At 34.2% G+C, this 16911-nt stretch overlaps 2 protein-coding genes and 1 pseudogene across 2 annotated transcripts; all 3 read right to left on the bottom strand.

Annotated features, from left to right (window-relative positions):
- Positions 1-1764: 1764 nt before the first annotated feature.
- Positions 1765-15506, bottom strand: LOC148569348 (disease resistance protein RUN1-like; annotated as a pseudogene).
- LOC148569350 (uncharacterized) lies at positions 7147-8056 on the bottom strand. Its single transcript, XM_088485215.1, has 2 exons — positions 7345-8056; positions 7147-7262 (listed from the first exon to the last, which is right to left on the bottom strand). Exons 1-2 carry the CDS (start codon positions 8054-8056, stop codon positions 7147-7149), a joined length of 828 nt encoding a protein of 275 aa, XP_088341341.1.
- On the bottom strand, positions 12355-13628 carry LOC148569349 (uncharacterized). The gene is made up of 2 exons (XM_088485214.1): positions 12698-13628; positions 12355-12615 (listed from the first exon to the last, which is right to left on the bottom strand). Exons 1-2 carry the CDS (start codon positions 13407-13409, stop codon positions 12500-12502), a joined length of 828 nt encoding a protein of 275 aa, XP_088341340.1. The 5' UTR covers positions 13410-13628; the 3' UTR covers positions 12355-12499.
- Positions 15507-16911: the final 1405 nt, after the last annotated feature.

Genomic DNA, 16911 nt, shown 5'->3' with positions numbered 1-16911 from the left:
GTCATATATTTAATATTTATAAAAAATTTTAAACTTTTAACATATTTAAAATATATAAAAATATTTATAATAAAATATAATAAATTTAAAATATCTCATAATTTTATTAATAATAAATAATTATTTATATAATATATATTGAATTATATTTTAACAGGTCCAGGCAGGCCTGACAGGCCTATAAGACTAATTAGTGAGCCTGGGCCTGGCCTATTAATATATTAAGGCTTTTAAAAGAACCTGGGTCTGTACCTATTTTATAACAGGTCAGGCCAAACACAGGCCAGGCTGCAGGCCCCTGGCAGGCCGCAGGCCCCTGGCAGGTCGCCTGGCCTTTTTCCACCCCTACCCACCACCAACACCCCCTTGCCGGCGACAAGCTCCGTCGCGTTTTCCTTCCTCTTTCTCGAAGTCTTTCTCTTTGGGTTCCTCGGCAGCAGCGACAACTTGGTGGCAGCAAAGGCAGCACCTCCTCCCTCTTCTTCGTCGTGGTCTCCTTCTCTGTCTTAAGCAGTCGCTCTCTTTCTCTCGCACGTGCATCACTCTCCTTCCTCGCGCCTCTCTGTGAGTTCCGTTTGCAACGGCGACGGCAGACCTCCCTCTGCCGACGCTGTCTTCCTCTCTCCTCCTCTTCTCTCCTCTCCTCTGATCCCCTCATTCTCCTTTCTCTCTTTTGATCTCTGTGTGCGTGGGTGTTTGTAGGAGAGCGAAGGTGGGTTTAATTTGAGGATTAGGGTTAGGGTTTGGTAAAAAGAATAAGGATATTATAGGGATTTTACATAAAAGTTGTGTAAGAAAGCAAGAAAACTTCGTATAAAAAGTGTCTTCATCGATGCCATTAGAAGCCAAGAAAATATCGGTTAGTTAATTAGACAGTTGGCAGCGAGTTACTTAGAAGTCAGTAATCATCAGTAGTAGGAAATCTGTTATGAAGTAAGTAGCATGTATATAACCACCCTCCATTTCAGTAATGAATTAGAAAATCATACTCACTTCTCATGATTCACCTTCTCTAATCTAAGTAACTAGTGCACTAACAATGTAAATGAGAAGTAGCGATAGCAGAATCAATAAGTTCAACTATGAATGTTGAGCTATCAGAATTCAGAAGCATAACTAATATATACAAATGGATTGCTCATGCTTTTACAATAAAAGACATATTACAAGATGTGTATTAAGAAGTCAAAAGTGACATAAAGAACAACTAATACTAGCCCCAAACATATATAAACCCTTCATTTTCTGTGTTTGTGCCAGAGATTTACATTTCTTTCTGGGTTCACATGGCTGTTGGATAGATGCAATGAGGTCTCTCAAAAGCTTCAAATCTAGGGAACCATTTAGCTGATGAGATCTAAGCTTGGCAATGATAGGCAACCACGAGCATCTTAGTCCTCTTGTTCATATAGAAGGTGAAGAATGTGAGGTCATGTCCATGTTCAGTTCAAGAGTTGCTTTTCTTTTCCTTGTTTTCAATTTTGATTTGTTGAAATGTTGAATGTCTTGCTTGCACACCCAACATGCTCCAGATCTCCGTACACGGATATTATCATAATGATTACTGGGAAATAGCAATTGGAAGCGATTGTATTGGCATAACAGCTTACGAAAATAGTAGCTGTTCACGCACACAATGCACAAATTATTATCTAACTATAGCGCGCGTTAAATAATTCTTTACCGTTGCAGATCACCCAAGGCTGTACGTCATCATTTACCGAAGGATTTTCAATTAGGAAAGAGAGTGCAAGTGCAATTGTTTCAGTGCAAAACCTTAAATGTACAAGGAATATCGCAGAAAATGGGAACTTTCACGCCATCTAAAATGGGAAGCTTTAGCTTGCACATATTTGAGAAAGCTAAACCTCTTATATCCAAATCTGTCCACTTCATGTAACGTAAAACGATGCCATGAGTTGCTTCAAATTCCTACATAGAATATTTATTCATTATGGATTCTTATCTTAATTCTATACATCATAGTATCATACAATTGTAAAAAAATGGCACATATCTTGTTTTGTGTAAGGACACGATCAACATCTTCATAAGACCACAATCTACTACGCTTGCTCAAATCATTGGGAGATTCTTGCTTTACAATATGTTTGCCCATATCTTCAAGAAGGTCATGCATCCTGAGTATATCGCCACACTCATCGTCATTTGTTCTAGTGAGCAAAGATTTATCTATTAAAGTAGCAATGCCAATTTCAGCATGATAACCACACCTGTTTAATATATTTGACACATTCTCTAAATATTCTCATTTGAAAAAGCAAGCAATATCTAAAAAATATATTCTTTTCCAAATGATCTAAACCATCATAACTTATTTTTAATGTATTAAAAATTTTGTTATGTGGACAGCTCTTTATTTTTGCAATAGCACGGCGCCAAACATGAATGGTTCGACCACAAAGGTGAGAACCCAATACTACAAGTGCCAATGGAAGACCATCACAACACTTAACCACTTCTTTGGACAAATCCATATACCCTTCTTCAGGTTTTGGCCCTTTAAAAGCATTCAAATAAAAGAGTTCAAGTGCTTCATTTTGCTCCAACCCTTCAACCTTACAAATTCTATTCACGGCTCCATGCACTTCTAGTACATGTGTATCTCTGTGATTATTATTCTGCTTCCAGGACCAAACCAGTCTTGTTCACCAGCCAAATTTTCCAATTGGCCTTCATCGTCTACATCATCGAGAACTAGAAGGACTTTCTTACGGCATAAAGAGTCACAAATAATCCCTTTTCCCTCAAACTCGTCATTGAAAGTACCTGAATTTATGTTCATGCTAGCAATGTAAATAAAATACCTACAACTTAATTGGCCCTAGAATCACTCACTCATATAAAAGACACTATCATGTTTTCATCTCTCAAACTCACTAACACTCATAAAACAAAGGAGAGAATTTCAAAACATACTCATTTTATTATGGAACACACAAAATACATAAGGCATATGAGCCTTTATATAGGCAAAGTTTTATACTTAAAGTTCAGGATTCTACTAGTTTCTTAATACACATACTTATCCAACTTTGCTTCTTACTTTGACTATTCAAATAAGTAACTTCTTGTAATTTCTAGCACATCTTGAAAATTCTTTATTAAGCTTAGTCATCAATCTTGAAGCTTCCAATGCACTTCATGATTCTTCTAGTATGGAGGTGATGAGTGCAACTTCCATTCAATTCCAATTCAATTTGATTTTGAACTTCTTCAATGTTCTAGTATATTGTAGTTGTGCTATTCTTTTGAATGTTCTTCAAAACTCTTCAAGCTTCCAACATCTTCTAGTAAATAGATGATTATTGTTTTCAACTCAAACTTTTCTTCTTCAATTCTTTAACCATGTTTTATGAAGATTCTAGTCCATGCAAGTTGATTTAAAATTTTAATCAACATTGCTTCCCTTAAATCAAACTTGCAGAATTAAGCATCTTCTTCAATTTGTAAAATAACTCGATCTTCAATGGCTTTGTAAATATATCAGCAACTTGTTCTTCAGTTGGACAATACTCGATCACTGGTTTTTGTTTGTATCCTTTTGCAACTAATCTTGCTTTGAAACGATCAACTTCGCCATTGGGTTTGTACTTAGTCTTGTAAACCCACTTTACTCCAATCGGCTTCTTATCTGCTGGTAAATCTGTCAGCTCCCATGTGTCATTCTTCTCAATGTCATGAATCTCCTCATCCATTGCTTTCTTCCAATTGTTGTCTTTAGAGGCTTCTTCAAAGTTCAATGGCTCACAATCTGAAAATAGAGCAAAATTTATGATTTCTTCATCGGACGGGTCGTTGTCATTGCCAACTTCATAATCTGCTAATCTAGCAGGTAGTCTCCGTTCTCTTTGCGATCTTCTAGATGATTCTGGTTGTTCAATTGTGTCAATTTGTCTTTCTTCTACTTCGTCACATGTATTTGGAATTATAGTCAGCTGCTTTTCTGTCTTTGTGTTCCAGTTCCACATGTCTTTCTCGTCGAACGTCACGTCTCTGCTGATGATCACTTTCTTTGATTCTGGATTATACAGCTTGTATGCTTTTGAGTCTGTGCTATAGCCAATAAATATACACTTCTCGCCTTTGTCATCTAACTTCTTCCTTAATTGATCTGGTACATGGGCATAAGCGATACACCCAAAGACTCTGAAATGATGAATGGAAGGCCGCTTTCCACTCCAAGATTCCTCTAGAGTTTTATCATGAACACTTTTTGTTGGACACCTGTTTAAAATATGAACTGCTGTTGCAACTGCTTCTGCCCAAAATTCTTTAGGCATTTGTTTTGACTTGAGCATGCATTTGACCATATCCATGATGGTTCTGTTCTTTCTTTCAGCAACTCCATTTTGTTAAGGAGTGTATCTAATTGTTAGTTGGTGTTGAATTCCGTGTTGCTTAAAGTAATCTGAACATGCAAGATATTCTGTTTCTCTGTCTGTTCTGAGAATTTTGATTTTACAGCCACTTTGTTTTTTGACAAATGCCTTGAATGTCTTAAAGACATCACATGCTTCTGATTTTTGCCTCAGAAAGTATACCCATGTATATCTACTAAAATCATCAATAAAAGTGATAAAGTACCTACTACCACCGTTACTTGGAACTTCTACAGAACAGAGATCTGAATGCACAATTTCAAGTAATCTTCTAACTCTCCAAGACTTTTCTGTAGGGAATGGATCTCTGTGCTTCTTTCCCAGTTGACAAATCTCACAAACACAATTGGGAATATGAATCCGTAGTAGACCAGAAACAAGTCATTTTCTTGACAGGTAGTTTAGGCCAGAAAAATAAAAGTGCCCAAACCGCATATGCCACAACCAGTTATCATCAAGTATCACAGAACTCATGCAAGAGGGATTAACATGTTGAATTTTTAATGGAAACATTCTGTTTGAAGTCATCTTTGCTTTATCTATGAATCTTCCGTTGTTGTCAAACACAGTGCAATATCCATGATAAGTTATCATCTTATATCCCTTCTCAGATAATTGCCTCATCTATTCTTAATATATAAAAGTAGGTACATAGATTTACTCACATTGCTTCTAAGTTATTTCTTTTCTTCTACTAACGCCATGTCAGCACTAACGCTTATTTGGCAAAATTTTAGAATTTACCACTCAAATCTTGCCAAATCAACTTTTATTTTCACATAAAAAAAACATAAAAAACAACTAAAAAACACAATAAAAACCAACAAATTAATTTTTTCCAAATCAATCCTTATTTCTAAAACAACAAAAACACAAATTAACATTTACCCCAACAAAAAGCTCTCAAAACCAAAGAGCTTATTACCTTTCTCAAACCCTCACCCTCTTAGCACCTCTCCGTAGCAAGATCCTATTTCCTCCATCCTCTTCCGGTCCCATCCTATTTTCTCCATCCTCTTCCGGTCCCATGAGCCATTGTTTTTTCCTCAAAATAAATTGTACATCGCCATGTCCATCTCCGGCGGAGCCGCATTGCATAAATTGTAGAAACCAAGGCAAACTCCATTCCTCCTCTTGCGGTTTCTCTGCTAGAGCTCGATTTCGGGTCTCAGACCAACGTCACCTTTCGGCGCCGCCAACATAGGAAATTTGTCTCAGGTATCTTCGTAAAGATTTTCAACTTTGTCGTTTACTCTTCCCATTGTTCAATTTTATTTGTTGTAAATAATAACATTTTAATTGTGAACTCATTGCAAGTAGCACAAGTTTATGTATTCCTCTTTTGTAAACAGTTCTCCAGAGCTCAATTCTGGGTCTCAGACCAACGTCACAATTTGGCGCCACCAACGTAGGAAATTTGTCTCATGTATCTTCCTAAAGATTTTCAACTTTGCCGTTTACTCTTCTCATTGTTCAATATCATTTTCAATAGCCCTATTTATTTGTTATAAATAATAACATTTTAATTGTGAACTCATTGCAAGTAGCACAAGTTTATGTATTCCTTTTTTGTAAACGGTTCTGTGCAACACTCACAACCAAAATTAATGTGCATTTAAAATTATTGCTCCCTATATATTATCGATTGCAATATTTCATCATCAAATTATAAATTGTTATTGTACATGTGGAGTACTTCTTCCACAATTTACATTTACGTGTTCCTCTTTTTCAAATTGTTATTCCACATGTGTAGTATTCCTTCCACAATTTACTTAGAATGGATTATCATTCTTTGACCATGTCTTATTCTCTTTGTTGTAGAAGGATTTGCAGTGGTAATGACAGACCGGAAGAGTTAATACCCAAAATTGCTAGATGAAAATCAACCAATCACTATTTAGTAAAATGTTTTAAAAAAATTAAAACAAAAAAATCTTATCTATTATTATTCAATTGAAACATCAAGTACTAATTAAATGCAATAAACATACATTAAAAGTGTCATAATAATTATAAAAAAATTCAAATTCTACAACTTATACATATTAAGACTCTTATTACTCTTCATTTCTTAATCTCTTATACTAATTATAAAAAATTCCTTAAATCTAAAACATTTTTATATGTTTTTCATTCTCATTCATTTATTTTTTTTTCATTATTTACAAACAAAAAAACCGCAAGAAAAGACAAAGTGTAGCCATTAATGCAAATCGAAAAATGAAAAAAAAAAAAAGAAAATGCAGTTTTGTATAACTCTAATATAAATAACCTATGTCTTTTTTAAAAATAAATAAATTCAAAATCTATTTATAATATGTTCTCTAAAATATTTTTAATATCACATTTATTAAAATATACTATATAGTATAAATAATCTACCTCTCCGCGCATTGCGCGGGTCTCACTCTAGTACTCAGTAAATTGTAATCAAGTTAAGGAGCATAGAAAACATCAGAAATATAACTCAGAGAACCATCCTTCAATCTAATTGGTATGTGCCCTTTTCCTTCAATAGGGATCTTCGTACTATTACCAAACTTCAATAATAGTTTAACTGAATCATCTAGAGAAGAAAATAACTCCTTTCTACCAGACATATGATTACTGCAAGCATTATCCAAGTACCATATATTTTCATCTTCAGCACATGAATTACTTGTAAAAAATAAAGTTTGAGTACTTGGATTATCATCAATATTTTGATGCTGATTTTTTGCAACGTGTGCTTGATTGTTATTCACCATTTTGAATCTGCAATCTGCTGCTTTGTGTCCATACTTTCCACAATAAAAGCAGTTGAAATTAGTTCTTTCTTGATAAAAATTTCCTCGACCTCTTCCTCGGTTGACAGGCCTAAAATTCGTTCCACCTCTTCCTTGATTAGGTGGTGTAAAGTTATTGTAACTTCTTTGGTTGTAATTGCCACAGCCTCTACCTCTGAAACTTCCTCTGCCTCTACTTTGAAAATTAAAACCATGACCTCGTCCTACTTGTGTATGACTTGATTCTGCAACATTGTTTAAATTCACTCGACTTTTTAGGGCTTCCTCAGATGATTTTTTTGACTTCTCCAATATTCTGCTGATGTGGCTTTCTATGATTCCTTGCAACTCTGTAATCTTCATGGTGTCCATATCGTGGGACTCTAGTATCGTAGTCACCACATGGTCATACTTCATCGGCATGGTGCGAAGAATTTTCTCTACCACTTTGCTATCGGGCATATCTTCTCCATAAACTCTCATCTTATTGACAAGGTCTGTAACACGAGTAAAATATTGCTCAACAGTTTCTGAGCTAAACATCTCATACCTTTCATATTCTCTTCTCAAAGACTGTAGCTTTGCTTTCTGAGCTTTATCTACGCCTTTATATGACAGTTTCAATGTGTTCCATGCTTCTTTTGCACTTTTGGCATTTGTTAGTTTGCCAAACACCGTATAATCTACTCCTTGATGAATTTGAGATAGCGCCAATTGATCTCTCCTCTGTTGGGCAGCATCTGCTCCTTCTTGCAAACCTGGTTCAATGAAATTCCACAGGTTCTGGGCCTTCAAATGGGTAGACATCAAAGTCTCCCAATAACTATAATCAAGTTTTTCATCTAACTTGGGACCGGACCACACAATATTGAAAGTGTTTGCCATACCGACTCTATGAATAAATAACTATGTGAGAACTCTCTCACACCTCACAAACTCTCAAACAACAGGCGCTGGATTAACCAGATACCAAATGTAAATAAAATACCCACAACTTAATTGGCCCTATAATCACTCACTCATATAAAAGACACTATCATGTTTTCATCTCTCAAACTCACTAACACTCATAAAACAAAGGAGAGAATTTCAAAACATACTCATTTTATTATGGAACACAGAAAAAATACATAAGACATATGTGCCTTTATATAGGCAAAGTTTTATACTTAAAGTTCATGATTCTACTAGTTTCTTAATACACATACTTATCCAACTTTGCTTCTTACTTTGACTATTCAAATAAGTAACTTCTTGTAATTTCTAGCACATCTTGAAAATTCTTTATTAAGCTTAGTCATCAATCTTGAAGCTTCCAATGCACTTCATGATTCTTCTAGTATGGAGGTGATGAGTGCAACTTCCATTCAATTCCAATTCAATTTGATTTTGAACTTCTTCAATGTTCTAGTATATTGTAGTTGTGCTATTCTTTTGAATGTTCTTCAAAACTCTTCAAGCTTCCAACATCTTCTAGTAAATAGATGATTATTGTTTTCAACTCAAACTTTTTTTCTTCAATTCTTTAACCATGTTTCATGAAGATTCTAGTCCATGCAAGTTGATTTAAAATTTTAATCAACATTGCTTCCCTTAAATCAAACTTGCATAATTAAGCATCTTCTTCAATTTGTAAAATAACTCGATCTTCAATGGCTTTGTAAATATATCAGCAACTTGTTCTTCAGTTGGACAATACTCGATCACTGGTTTTTGTTTGTATCCTTTTGCAACTAATCTTGCTTTGAAACGATCAACTTCGCCATTGGGTTTGTACTTAGTCTTGTAAACCCACTTTACTCCAATCGGCTTCTTATCTGCTGGTAAATCTGTCAGCTCCCATGTGTCATTCTTCTCAATGTCATGAATCTCCTCATCCATTGCTTTCTTCCAATTGTTGTCTTTAGAGGCTTCTTCAAAGTTCAATGGCTCACAATCTGAAAATAGAGCAAAATTTATGATTTCTTCATCGGACGGATCGTTGTCATTGCCAACTTCATAATCTGCTAATCTAGCAGGTAGTCTCCGTTCTCTTTGCGATCTTCTAGATGATTCTGGTTGTTCAATTGTGTCAATTTGTCTTTCTTCTACTTCGTCACATGTATTTGGAATTATAGTCAGCTGCTTTTCTGTCTTTGTGTTCCAGTTCCACATGTCTTTCTCGTCGAACGTCACGTCTCTGCTGATGATCACTTTCTTTGATTCTGGATTATACAGCTTGTATGCTTTTGAGTCTGTGCTATAGCCAATAAATATACACTTATCGCCTTTGTCATCTAACTTCTTCCTTAATTGATCTGGTACATGGGCATAAGCGATACACCTAAAGACTCTGAAATGATGAATGGAAGGCCGCTTTCGACTCCAAGATTCCTCTAGAGTTTTATCATGAACACTTTTTGTTCGACACCTGTTTAAAATATGAACTGCTGTTGCAACTGCTTTTGCCCAAAATTCTTTAGGCATTTGTTTTGACTTGAGCATGCATCTGACCATATCCATGATGGTTCTGTTCTTTCTTTCAGCAACTCCATTTTGTTAAGGAGTGTATCTAATTGTTAGTTGGTGTTGAATTCCGTGTTGCTTAAAGTAATCTGAACATGCAAGATATTCTGTTCCTCTGTCTGTTCTGAGAATTTTGATTTTACAGCCACTTTGTTTTTCGACAAACGCCTTGAATGTCTTAAAGACATCACATGCTTCTAATTTTTGCTTCAGAAAGTATACCCATGTATATCTACTAAAATCATCAATAAAAGTGATAAAGTACCTACTACCACCGTTACTTGGAACTTCTACAGAACAGAGATCTGAATGCACAATTTCAAATAATCTTCTAACTCTCCAAGACTTTCCTGTAGGGAATGGATCTCTGTGCTTCTTTTCCAGTTGACAAATCTCACAAACACAATTGGGAATATGAATCCGTGGTAGACCAGAAACAAGTCATTTTCTTGACAGGTAGTTTAGGCCAGAAAAATAAAAGTGCCCAAACCGCATATGCCACAACCAGTTATCATCAAGTATCACAGAACTCATGCAAGAGGGATTAACATGTTGAATTTTTAATGGAAACATTCTGTTTGAAGTCATCTTTGCTTTATCTATGAATCTTCCGTTGTTGTCAAACACAGTGCAATATCCATGATAAGTTATCATCTTATATCCCTTCTCAGATAATTGCCTCATCTATTCTTAATATATAAAAGTAGGTACATAGATTTACTCACATTGCTTCTAAGTTATTTCTTTTCTTCTACTAATGCCATGTCAGCACTAACGCTTATTTGGAAAAATTTTAGAATTTACCACTCAAATCTTGCCAAATCAACTTTTATTTTCACATAAAAAAAAACATAAAAAACAACTAAAAAACACAATAAAAACCAACAAATTATTTTTTTCCAAATCAATCCTTATTTCTAAAACAACAAAAACACAAATTAACATTTACCCTAACAAAAAGCTCTCAAAACCAAAGAGCTTATTACCTTTCTCAAACACTCACCCTCTTAGCACCTCTCCGTAGCAAGATCCTATTTCCTCCATCCTCTTCCGGTCCCATCCTATTTTCTCCATCCTCTTCCGGTCCCATGAGCCATTGTTTTTTCCTCAAAATAAATTGTACATCGCCATGTCCATCTCCGGCGGAGCCGCATTGCATAAATTGTAGAAACCAGGGCAAACTCCATTCCTCCTCTTGCGGTTTCCCTGCTAGAGCTTGATTTCGGGTCTCAGACCAACGTCACCTTTCGGCGCCGCCAACATAGGAAATTTGTCTCAGGTATCTTCGTAAAGATTTTCAACTTTGTCGTTTACTCTTCTCATTGTTCAATATCATCTTCAATAGCCCTATTTATTTGTTGTAAATAATAACATTTTAATTGTGAACTCATTGCAAGTAGCACAAGTTTATGTATTCCTCTTTTGTAAACAGTTCTCCAGAGCTCAATTCTAGGTCTCAGACCAACGTCACAATTTGGCGCCACCAACGTAGGAAATTTGTCTCATGTATCTTCCTAAAGATTTTCAACTTTGCCGTTTACTCTTCTCATTGTTCAATATCATTTTCAATAGCCCTATTTATTTGTTATAAATAATAACATTTTAATTGTGAACTCATTGCAAGTAGCACAAGTTTATGTATTCCTTTTTTGTAAACGGTTCTGTGCAACACTCACAACCAAAATTAATGTGCATTTAAAATTATTGCTCCCTATATATTATCGATTGCAATATTTCATCATCAAATTATAAATTATTATTTTACATGTGGAGTACTTCTTCCACAATTTACATTTACGTGTTCCTCTTTTTCAAATTGTTATTCCACATGTGTAGTATTCCTTCCACAATTTACTTAGAATGGATTATCATTCTTTGACCATGTCTTATTCTCTTTGTTGTAGAAGGATTTGCAGTGGTAATGACAGACCGGAAGAGTTAATACCCAAAATTGCTAGATGAAAATCAACCAATCACTATTTAGTAAAATGTTTTAAAAAAATTAAAACAAAAAAAAATCTTATCTATTATTATCCAATTGAAACATCAAGTACTAATTAAATGCAATAAACATACATTAAAAGTGTCATAATAATTATAAAAAATTCAAATTCTACAACTAATACATATTAAGACTCTTATTACTCTTCATTTCTTAATCTCTTATACTAATTATAAAAAATTCCTTAAATCTAAAACATTTTTATATGTTTTTCATTCTCGTTCATTTATTTTTTTTCATTATTTACAAACAAAAAAACCGCAAGAAAAGACAAAGTGTAGCCATTAATGCAAATCGAAAAATGAAAAAAAAAAAAAGAAAATGCAGTTTTGTATAACTCTAATATAAATAACCTATGTCTTTTTTAAAAATAAATAAATTCAAAATCTATTTATAATATGTTCTCTAAAATATTTTTAATATCACATTTATTAAAATATACTATATAGTATAAATAATCTACCTCTCCGCGCATTGCGCGGGTCTCACTCTAGTACTCAGTAAATTGTAATCAAGTTAAGGAGCATAGAAAACATCAGAAATATAACTCAGAGAACCATCCTTCAATCTAATTGGTATGTACCCTTTTCCTTCAATAGGGATCTTCGTTCTATTACCAGACTTCAATAATAGTTTAACTGAATCATCTAGAGAAGAAAATAACTCCTTTCTACCAGACATATGATTACGGCAAGCATTATCCAAGTACCATATATTTTCATCTTCAGCACATGAATTACTTGTAAAAAATAAAGTTTGAGTACTCGGATTATCATCAATATTTTGATGCTGATTTTCTGCAACGTGTGCTTGATTGTTATTCACCATTTTGAATCTGCAATCTGCTGCTTTGTGTCCATACTTTCCACAATAAAAGCAGTTGAAATTGGTTCTTTCTTGATAAAAATTTCCTCGACCTCTTCCTCGGTTGACAGGCCTAAAATTCGTTCCACCTCTTCCTTGATTAGGTGGTGTAAAGTTATTGTAACTTCTTTGGTTGTAATTGCCACAGCCTCTACCTCTGAAACTTCCTCTGCCTCTACTTTGAAAATTAAAACCATGACCTCGTCCTACTTGTGTATGACTTGATTCTGCAACATTGTTTAAATTCACTCGACTTTTCAGGGCTTCCTCAGTTGATTTTTCTGACTTCTCCAATATTCTGCTGATGTGGCTTTCTATGATTCCTTGCAACTCTGCAATCTTCATGGTGTCCATATCGTGGGACTCTAGTATCGTAGTCACCACATGGTCATACTTCATCGGCATGGTGCGAAGAATTTTCTCCACCACTTTGCTATCGGGCATATCTTCTCCATAAACTCTCATCTTATTGACAAGGTCTGTAACACGAGTAAAATATTGCTCAACAGTTTCTGAGCTAGACATCTCATACCTTTCATATTCTCTTCTCAAAGACTGTAGCTTTGCTTTCTGAGCTTTATCTACGCCTTTATATGACAGTTTCGATATGTTCCATGCTTCTTTTGCACTTTTGGCATTTGTTATTTTGCCAAACACCGTATAATCTACTCCTTGATGAATTTGAGATAGCGCCAATTGATCTCTCCTCTGTTGGGCAGCATCTGCTCCTTCTTGCAAACCTGGTTCAATGAAATTCCACAGGTTCTGGGCCTTCAAATGGGTAGACATCAAAGTCTCCCAATAACTATAATCAAGTTTTTCATCTAACTTGGTACCGGACCACACAATATTGAAAGTGTTTGCCATACCGACTATATGAATAAACAACTATGTGAGAACTCTTTCACACCTCACAAACTCTCAAACAACAGGCGCTGGATTAACCAGATACCAAATGTAAATAAAATACCTACAACTTAATTGGCCCTATAATCACTCACTCATATAAAAGACACTATCATGTTTTCATCTCTCAAACTCACTAACACTCATAAAACAAAGGAGAGAATTTCAAAACATACTCATTTTATTATGGAACACACAAAATACATAAGGCATATGTGCCTTTATATAGGCAAAGTTTTATACTTAAAGTTCATGATTCTACTAGTTTCTTAATACACATACTTATCCAACTTTGCTTCTTACTTTGACTATTCAAATAAGTAACTTCTTGTAATTTCTAGCACATCTTGAAAATTCTTTATTAAGCTTAGTCATCAATCTTGAAGCTTCCAATGCACTTCATGATTCTTCTAGTATGGAGGTGATGAGTGCAACTTCCATTCAATTCCAATTCAATTTGATTTTGAACTTCTTCAATGTTCTAGTATATTGTAGTTGTGCTATTCTTTTGAATGTTCTTCAAAACTCTTCAAGCTTCCAACATCTTCTAGTAAATAGATGATTATTGTTTTCAACTCAAACTTTTCTTCTTCAATTCTTTAACCATGTTTCATGAAGATTTTAGTCCATGCAAGTTGATTTAAAATTTTAATCAACAAGCAAGAAGTTGCTTCTGTATTTGAACAATACCTCTTTTTCTCACGTGTCTCTCTTACATTGACAAGAAAACAACTAGCTTTAAATTCACTTTGAATGCTTTCATAGACTCTTCTAGCAATAGTTGTCTTACCTATGCCACCCATTCCACATATGCCAATGAAACGAACATCATCCACCCCAATACCGATGTGTCTTACAACTTCTTCCAACCTTGAATCAATCCCTACCAGATTCTCCATTGAAGATGGTAATTTCATAATCAATCTTTCATGTATATGTTGAGTAATGCTTTCCACGAGTATGGCCTCGTTCCTATACAAGAAAGCAATTTCTGTGTAAAGTTTGGCAATAAATAGAACCAAAATAAAGTAACAATAACCTTAAGAAATTCCATTAGAACTTAGAAGGGGAATACAAAATCCTAAGGAGGATAATGTAAGTGTTCCAAAATTTCTATTCTTTGTCTTTCTGAATTTTTTTTGTATTTTCTAATGCACATTTATTTAACTATCTATCTATTCAATTTATAATACACAAATTTGATACCAAAGTTGTGGAAAGTTAAATTCTTGAATCTTGATAACTAATGTGATCTCCAAATTTGCCATAATGTTAATATCAAGTTATTAAACTATTCAAATATTCTTTCCAGCCCAATCTCATTCTTCCACGTCACAATTACATTACATAGCCTCATAGATGTAAGCGGGTAACATCACACCTTAAATGTAAATGAATTCGTTACGTGATTGGTTAATGATTAATTGTAAGCTACAGAAGTTGATTATAACTTCTTAAGTTGATAAAAGTATAAAACAAGCTACTGCTTTAATTTGAATATGACTGTATGTGTAATGTTTGAGATTTCAATAAATAATATTGTTTACATCTGAAAGTTATTTTACTGAAAAGTGAGAACTGATCCAAATTATAAAACAAACACACCCCATAAGATTTAGATTTTGCTCGCGCCATAGAACAAAAAGGACATTCGATATTTATATTTATGGCACATAAATTAGGACAGCAAAATAAATGAGTTTAATGGTGAGTTAGCTTACTCGAATCGTTCAGAGTCGCAATTAGAATAACTGACAACTTGTGTTAAGGCATTTCTCCATCTTCTAACCCTGTCACTTTCTTGTCCAAATCTGAGTTCATGTTTCTTGAAAGCATCTTCAAAGGCTCCAATTTGATGCCTGACGTTGCAAGGCTTGACATGATAGAACACTGCCACAATCTGTAGCCCCAGGTTGTTGCTGCACTCAACTAAATATTATGCTCAGTAAAATACTCTCATTGTTTTGTTGCTTTTATTTTTTTGTAATTTTGAATGACTTTATAAGCCTAATGAAATTTGCATAAAAATTATAGTAAAGGAAGTTTACAGAGAAAGTGGCTTCATCATTGCTAGGATCAAAACTCGCTAGTCATATGCAACCAGAAATTATAGAAACCTATATCTGTATCAAACAATACCATATATAATTATACATGTCTTGAAGCAAATTATGGATGGCAAACATATTATTCTCATCTATTGTTATCAATGGTCTTTCCATCAATACAACCTTCAAAATAATAACCCTGGTTTTTTTAATGAATTTGTTACATAGTGTCTTCTTTTTCTTTTAAAACAACAAGCAATATCTAAAAAGACATTCTTTTCCATGAAATCTAAACTGTCATGACTTATTCTCTTCAACATTATTGGGCCATGAATGCTCTTTACTATTTCAATACGATGTCAATACTTGAAGTGCCAATGGAAGACCACCAATATATTTGACCACTTCTATGGATAAACTCAAATACCCTTGGACGGGTTTTTATTGTTTCAAAGCTTTTAAACAAAAGAGATCAAATTTAAAACCAATAAAGTCATTAAGTAATCGACCACTTAGTTTTTGTTTTCTTGAATGTTTCTTCTTTATTAAGTAATCGACCACTTACTCTGATGCATAGGTAGGAGGAACCAGGGAATGATGCACAAATTCTGTAACTATACTAGTAAGGAAGTAAATTGATATACTTGTGACATATTTTTCAGGAATTAGACTAATGTGAGATATTTTTCAGGGGACTAAATTGATATACTTGTAAGGAAGTAAAGAAGGTACAAAATATAGAGTGGTCATCTCCATCAGTAGGGTCAACAACTTCCAAAGTTTGTGACGTATAAGAGAATTGGAAAGCCTACGAAGCCAAATCCTTGCCCATGCTACCAATGTACACTATGGTGCAAGACCTGACCTAAGAATTGGGCAATTTGCTATTATTTTGTAAAATATAACACTAATTACCTTTATAAATATATCACTAACCTCAAGTGAAGGGCATTTTATTTTAAACTATAGCCTAGAGACACCAAAAGGGAATGGAATTGCCCTCTTTTCTTTTTCTATACTTTTTTTTCTGTGTTTTTTATTTTCTTTTATTTTTTCTTTTTTGAAGGATTACTATTGCAACTGAAGGGGTCAAATGTGGGAATTCTTGTTTCTGGACCCAAAGAAATGAGGCAGAAGGTAGAAGCTGTTTGCTCATCTAATTTGGTTGAAAATCTGAATTTTGAGTCCTTTAGCTTTAACGGGTGATTTTACTTGTATTGTTAAAAGATGTAAGATGCTTAACTATTAGCAAGAGTTGATCTTAGCTGCTTATTTTGAGTTAGAATTTTTGTTATTTTTTGATAGTGTAAATTGGTTATGTAACAAGTTAGACCCTAGTCCCTAGCTACCACCAATAACAGTGCTTGCTTCTAAATACTTGTAGTCTCTTGCTTCTAAAAAAATAAAATCTGTCA

This window comes from Arachis ipaensis, chromosome B4, assembly GCF_059453495.1.
Source record: "Arachis ipaensis isolate K30076 ecotype BB chromosome B4, ASM5945349v1, whole genome shotgun sequence".
Classification (NCBI taxonomy): Eukaryota; Viridiplantae; Streptophyta; class Magnoliopsida; order Fabales; family Fabaceae; genus Arachis; species Arachis ipaensis.
The sequence above is the reverse complement of the archived record's forward strand: the minus strand, read 5'-3'. Positions and strand labels throughout refer to the sequence as shown.

Bases quoted from the DNA above. Each gene is read 5' to 3' on its own strand.
- LOC148569350 (XM_088485215.1), bottom strand. From the start codon at position 8,056: ATGGCAAACACTTTCAATATTGTGTGGTCCGGTCCCAAGTTAGATGAA. The intron at 7,263-7,344 runs GTAGAGGCTGTG...AACGAATTTTAG, and splicing joins AGGCAGAGGAAGTTTCAGAG to GCCTGTCAACCGAGGAAGAG.
- LOC148569349 (XM_088485214.1), bottom strand. From the start codon at position 13,409: ATGGCAAACACTTTCAATATTGTGTGGTCCGGTACCAAGTTAGATGAA. The intron at 12,616-12,697 runs GTAGAGGCTGTG...AACGAATTTTAG, and splicing joins AGGCAGAGGAAGTTTCAGAG to GCCTGTCAACCGAGGAAGAG.